Source organism: Agrilus planipennis, unplaced genomic scaffold (assembly GCF_000699045.2).
Source record: "Agrilus planipennis isolate EAB-ADULT unplaced genomic scaffold, Apla_2.0 scaffold3, whole genome shotgun sequence".
Classification (NCBI taxonomy): Eukaryota; Metazoa; Arthropoda; class Insecta; order Coleoptera; family Buprestidae; genus Agrilus; species Agrilus planipennis.
The window spans coordinates 2275283-2282190 of record NW_020442460.1 but is presented as its reverse complement, the minus strand read 5'-3'; the positions used below and the strand labels follow the sequence as shown (position 1 = coordinate 2282190).

The window sequence follows — 6908 nt, the reverse complement described above, 5'->3', positions numbered from 1 at the left end:
TGAGTTGTAACGGTCATATTCCTTGTTAGGGGAGACCTCTATGAATCAGACCAATAAAAGACCAATTGTTAGCGACCTTTTTTTTTGGTATTACGCTAAATTGTGCAGTTTATATATGTTATGTCAGTTTATTAAAATATTTCGCAGTGTAGCGATGGGATGTGATTCATATTTACTGAAATAATTCGCCTCGTACATCAATTAAAATGGCTTCATTAAGTTTAGATAAAGTCAGTATTGTTTATTGGCATCCAGATTTGGAACGGCACAGATGTGGTTACTGTAATAATCAGAACTGTAGTGTACTGTATGGTAAGTTGCAAAGTTTCTAAAATAAATTAATCGTATAGAACATTCTAATCTTCTCAGGAATGTGGGCCGAGCAACTTACAGTCGAAGACTATCAAAATTTAATTGATAGGGGTTGGAGGCGGTCTGGGAAATATTGTTATAAACCAGTTATGCATGAAACATGTTGTCCTCAGTATACTATTAGGTATTAAATCAGTTGAGTTCTCTTATTTTGATGCTTATTTAAGCGATAACATGACGTTTTAGATGCGAAGCTTTAAAATTTCACCCGTCAAAGTCTCAAAAGAAAGTCATAAAACGATTCAATAAGTTTATAACGGATGATAGTAAGCAAGAAAAAGGAGATAACATTTCTGATAATAGTTCAAATACTGAGAACAGTGGCGAAAACAGTTCGATAGGATTTATAAGCAGGCAACAGCCGACAAATGAACTTGATTTTTCAAAGTTTAAGGATAACACAGTACAATCGGCCGATGATTGCAACATAGACGAGTCGTCAGATAATAGGTTAGACAAAGCCAAAGTACATATTAATGAAACAAAGTGTGATAGTGAGGGTACCTTTACCAAATGAAATAGACTAAACAAATTTTGTAAATATATTCTGATACAGTTGCAGAAGAACACAAGGAAGTCGATAGTAACATCGCAAATACGACTGCGACGACGACAGAAGTAGTTAAGAAAGGGGTGGGAGCAGATCCTAGCAGACCACCGTGCAAAAAAGCAAAACTGCTGAGAATAGAAAGGAAACAACAAAAATTGATTCAAAAGGGGCTAAAGATTGGGCAAAAAGAGACGGCAAAGAACGAACAAAAAAAATTAGAAGATTTCATAGATCAAATTCCAGAAAACGCAAAACATAAATTAAAAGTATGAAATCAAAACTTCGTAGAATAGGACTTCCGTGGATTTTGCACAGAAGAGGTGAAGTTAGTCTGAGAATCCTTTATCTTCTAGTAGATAACATATTTTCCATTGTCTTAAAAATCGATTACAAAGATGGCGTCGTTTGTCTAACTTTACACCTTTTGTGAAAAAATACACGGATTTAATCGAAAAATAACCACGACTCAGTACTATACAAACAATAAATAATGAAAATGTTAAGACCAATAAATTAGTTATTCTTTTGTAGATTGTATTAGTTTCAACAAGTAGTCCAGGCGAAGATTGGAATGAAAGTGTTAATTTAGAGTTTCAAATTTACAAAAAATATCAAATGGCCGTTCACAACGACCCTCCTGAAAAGTGTAAGATGGAGGTGTTCTTACGCTTTTTAGTCAATACTCCGTTGAAGGTACCAAAACGAAACAAAAAATCGAGCAAAAGAGTAACTAATTTACAGAAAAGAGAAAAGTTTCAACAGATAATCGAATAGGCACAATAATTTTGAAATTTCGATAAGACAAACGTTTTCAGCTTCAAATCGAAAACATATCAGAAGTCCATCCTCACTTCCAAACTGAAGCCGCTTTATTCGAAAAATATCAGATGGCCATTCATAATGATGAGCGAAACGACTGCGATCCGAAACAGTTCCAAGAATTCTTGGTTGACACACCTTTAAAGGTTTATGATCTTTATTTTGTAAATTAATTACGATTTTGCTCAAAGTAATGTTCAAAGATCACAACTTATATGAAACAATCAAAACATTGAACAGATGTCATCCAATATCATATCTCTTTTCTGAACCACCATCAAATCCAACTTCATTGAATATTACCTCATCATCATAAGGTCGTCAGTCCTCAGACTGGTTGAACACGTACCTTCACACTTCCCTATTCTGAGCTAATATTCGCATTCTCCTAAAACTAAAACAACCCACATCCTTAACTATTTGCGAATGCTAAATCTAATCTAGGTCTACCTCTACACCTCTTAACTCCCATTTCTGCCTCTGATATGTCTCTGACTAGACCTTCATGCATGAGAAGGTGTTTTACCAACCTATGTCGCCTATTTCTTATTGACACCATTAGAATCATCTGTTCTCCTATTCTTTCTAATATCTCTTCATTTTTAAGCTTCTCTATCCACGGTATCCTCATCATTCGCCTGTAACACCACATTACGAACACTTTTAACCTTTTCATTTTCCACACGCCTACTATCCATGTGTCGCACCCCTAGAGCGCCTACTCTAAACATACACGATTAACAATCTTTTTCGAATTTCTAAATTAACCGTTCGCGAGCATAGAAGTTTTATTAAAGGCGACTCGACCCTGTGCTATCCTCAGCTTTATATCCCTATTACTCCTTCCGTCCTGACTTATTTGACTTCCTGGATACTTAAAATCAGCCACTTCTTCTAATCTTTCGTCTCCTATCTTTACATTCGTTCTTTCCCTACTTTTTCATCCCTTACATACCAGTATTTTAGTTTAACTTTTATTTATTATCATACAATACTGATCCGTAAATACCACTTCCATTTTATTTAAAGCTATCTCTAACTCCTCCTTGCTAGATACTAATACTACTACATCATCTGCGACTCTAAGCATACTAATCTTTTGCCCCTGTAAATATATCCCTACAGTTGTACTGTTTTTAGTGATGTTGATCGCGTTTTCGATGTATAAATTAAAAAGTAGCGGTGATCATCCTTGTCGGACTACTACTTCTCTACGTTACATCCCCAGCCTATATACTGCCTAATTTAATTTAATATCATTATAACAAAGAAGCGGGATAAAGCTCTAGTATCTATCAGTTCAATAATGTCTTTTACGTTGGGATCATTGAACACGACATAACAGAGATTCTACGATTTTAGAATTCCCATCAATGGTTTTTAAAACAGTTATGACAATCCCAATGTGCTATTGAATGAACGATTTCACTCATCAGTGGTTTAAAAATATTTGATGGGAGTGCTAGAAAAGTAGGCACTAAAGTTAATTCGTCATTTTTCACAAATTTTCTTTATAATTTTAGACTGTTAGGAGTCGAGGAGAAAATGGAACAGTGATGCTTGGGTCATTCCATCAGCAATATTGGATAGATGATAAACTAATTGCAGTAGGTGTTATCGATATTTTGCCAAAATGTGTTAGTTCAGTCTACTTCTTTTATGATCCAGAGTACAGGTTTCTGACGTTAGGCACCTATGGCTCATTGAGGTAAATGACTATTTAAAATTTTATAAAAAGAATGTGTTCTTTGATTATACCGAATATTACTTGATAAAAAGGTCATATAATCCAAAGGAAATGTAATAGTATAAGGTCTGATCAATCAAGTTGTTTATCAGATATTCGTATTTCATTCAAGGAATGTGTCTATCTCACAAAGTCTCCATCTCGGAATTTACGTTTCCTAATTATCTAAAATGACAAACTTTATTTCCCTTTGTATGAATAACAACTAAAATCAATTTCGAGGCTGAATTTATTATCCTTCAAAGCAGATAGACGATTAAATGTAGTAACACTTGCATTTATCATTAGTTACATTTCTTTATTTCACGCTCTCGTTATTGAACTTGCTCTTTTGCAATAATGCCCTTGCAAAAATTTGACATGGCTTACGGTTGATTTTCTAAATTGAGTGCACGCGTATTGGTGAGATTTATACACAAAATTAAGTCACGTAACCTCTCTCACGTACAAACAACAAAATCGCAAAGTTATGCTATAGTAGTTACCTACAACGAATGAATTTCCCAATTTTCACCGTTGCTTGTTTTTATTTTACTATTTCCTGTGTGTAGACTTGTTTTTGCAGGGAAATATATTTCGTAAGATCCCTTCACCAAATATTGCCGTCTATTGAATATTATTACATGGGTTATTACATCCATTCTTGCCCAAAAATGAGATATAAAGGGCGACTTGGTAACTCGTTGCTGTTATGCCCTGAAACGTACAAATGGTTCCCGATCGAAAACTGCATCCCCAAACTTGACGCAAATAAATATTCCCGTCTGAATGACGATATCGACGCAATCGACGAAGAAATGTGTTCGTCATCCGATATCGATCGAATAAAGATTCTCATCGGTTATACTTTCACCATATTCGGACGATACAAACGAACATTTGGGGAAGTTGATGTTTACGAAAACATTGGGAGATTGGTAGGCAAAAAATGCGCTGACAAACTCTTATTTGTCAGTTCAAAAGAAAGATAATTAGTTAATAATGAAATATTGTTGTTTTTGTTACCTACCCATAAAATTTTGCACCCACAGCTGTATGTCGTTGTGATGTTATGAAGCTAACAAGTTTGTGCTTTAATAATTAACTTCTTTTTCGAAATGTATTAATTAAATTAGTTAATAGCTACCTACATTTCTTTAGAATAAGTGTGTATTTTTGTTTGATAACATTAATCAGTATCCATTGTACCGTCTTTTGTGATATTATGTTAAATTACTTACTAAATAAACAAGAAATTATTAATGTCAGTAATTTTTGTCTTCAATACACATTCATTTCATTTATCAACACTTCTCCTTTGTCACTTTTTTAGCGCAAGCACGATTGTATGTTTTAAATACAGAAATGTCAACTTAAACTTGCTATGAATGATTTAGTAACACCTATTTAAGTACTTACCTTGACGGTGAGATAGGTTACATTTAACTCATTGAAGCTGGACAGTCTTCTACTTCTTATTCCTTGTTGTTATTCCTTTAATCACTTTTCACTTCACGCACATACACTAGCACTAATACGTATAAAGAAGGGCATAGGGCAACCGCGACAAATTAAACATACGACCATCTTCGCCGATCATGACTTTACAAACTGACGCGCATTAGACGTATGAACGCGGGTAAAATCCCGCAAGTGACAGGTTAATGCCTAGGTCTTTGAGCAACCCTATACTCATTTAGCCGTTTTAATTTCACGAATAGTTCATCGGCTTAACCATACTCTCATGGGAAAGTATTGCAAACTATTTTAAATAAATGAATATCTATGTAGTAACATGAAACAGAACTCTAAATATTTACAAAAAAGTAAATAAATTTTATTTCGGTTCATTCATTTATTAATTGAAGACGTTTACCTTACCAAGTTACCTACTGTCAATTTAATAAGTAATTGGGTGATTGTTTAACATTTTAAATGTATTCAGTTAATAACAATAACAATAAATGCAACTCATCATCAACATAAGGTCGTCAGTTCTAAAACTGGTTGGACACGCACCTTTACTACTTCCTATCCTGAGTTAATCTTCCCATCTTCGTGCCTGAGAAGGTGTCCTACTAACCTATCTCGCCTATTTTTTATTGACTTCTATAGAGTCCTCTGTTCTCCTACTCTTTCTAATGCCTCTTCATTTCTAACCTTCCTATCCACGGTGTCGTCATCATTCGCTGGTAACACCACATTTCAAACGATTCTAACCTTTTCTTTTCCGTCGCGCCCACCGTCCATGTTTCGCACCCGTACAGGGCCGCTCTCCAAACATACACCTTTAGCAATTTTTTTCAAATTTCTAAATTAATCGTTCGCTAACATAGAAGTGACTTTTTTTATTGAAAGCGACTCGACCCTGCACTATCCTCTGCTTTATATCCCTGCTACTCCTTTCGTTCTGACTTATCTGGGTTCCTAGATACCTAAAATCAACACTTCTTCTAATCTTTCGTCTCCTATCTTTACATTCGTTTTTTCCCTAATTTTTCTTCCCTTCCACACCAGTATTTTGGTTTTACTTTTATTTGTTTTAATACCGCTACATACAACTAAGAATAGAATAATTTTAAGAAGTAGTGGAATAATTTGCATTACCTAAGAATTTTGTACTATGCATTTTGTGTCAACTGAAATACTTCTTAATAATAATTTCTATTGTTATTCACAGATCGTTTGTGTTAGCTACATATGTAATTTATTTACCCAACCATTACAGGTGTGTAGGAATTACCGCAATGAATAATTACGTATTCTCTACGCAGTGACTAAAGTAATATTTAATCTGGTCAAGCATACGCAAAATCGGATAATGACATTCAATTCTTTGACAATCTAGAATTTTCTAATGACCTACTAAACATTGCAATAAGTGGCAGCTTTCCATCAAATTGTTAGTCTTCAAGGCTTTACGACGAACGGAATGTTGATACTCAAGTTTATAACGTACATGTTTCCCTCATGAGGAAATGCGTTTACAAATAAAACGTCTCAAACATTTGTGGAGAATAACTTCTGTTGCAGTGACCTCAATTTTGCAACCCCAATTGGCAAATTAGCATGATCCGTATCGGTAGCAATTAGTGTGTTATATTTGTACTTTACATTAGTATTAATTAATAAGAGGATAGTGAACATAGATGTATACATACCTATACCTACATGAATATGAAAATGTGATAAATAAATACATGCAGTTTTTTATTATAGACAAAGGATTTACTGTCATTGACCTAAAAAAAGTACTTCACCCTCATTTTTTCCCCATGAGCTTCTGCAGTGACGTAATTATATTCTCCTTTAATATAAAAAAGATCTACATTGTAGTTTCACCTCTACCTATAAATCACGAAGTAAAGTAGATATGTATATACTTACCAACACTATTATAATTATTATATATATATCTATCTAGTAAATATGAATTTCCCA

The 6908-nt window shown here is 34.1% G+C and overlaps 1 protein-coding gene across 2 annotated transcripts; it reads left to right on the top strand.

The window, feature by feature from the left end:
• The first annotated feature begins 59 nt into the window (after positions 1 to 59).
• Positions 60 to 4735, top strand: LOC108742762 (arginyl-tRNA--protein transferase 1). 2 transcript variants are annotated; one of them, XM_018478086.2, is made up of 7 exons: positions 60 to 312; positions 370 to 496; positions 559 to 872; positions 929 to 1188; positions 1738 to 1887; positions 3265 to 3449; positions 4054 to 4735. In XM_018478086.2, exons 1-7 carry the CDS (start codon positions 207 to 209, stop codon positions 4457 to 4459), a joined length of 1548 nt encoding a protein of 515 aa, XP_018333588.1. In that variant the 5' UTR covers positions 60 to 206; the 3' UTR covers positions 4460 to 4735. The 2 variants fall into 2 exon arrangements, with proteins under 2 accessions (XP_018333588.1, XP_018333579.1); XM_018478077.2 differs by lacking the exon at positions 1738 to 1887 and adding an exon at positions 1454 to 1615 and having other exon boundaries at positions 61 to 312.
• The last annotated feature ends 2173 nt before the right edge of the window (positions 4736 to 6908 follow it).

Coding starts and splice junctions, on each gene's coding strand:
- LOC108742762 (XM_018478077.2), top strand. CDS start 207: ATGGCTTCATTAAGTTTAGATAAAGTCAGTATTGTTTATTGGCATCCA. Junction 497..558: donor TGTCCTCAGTATACTATTAG/GTATTAAATCAG, acceptor ATGACGTTTTAG/ATGCGAAGCTTTAAAATTTC. Junction 1,616..3,264: donor TAGTCAATACTCCGTTGAAG/GTACCAAAACGA, acceptor TTATAATTTTAG/ACTGTTAGGAGTCGAGGAGA.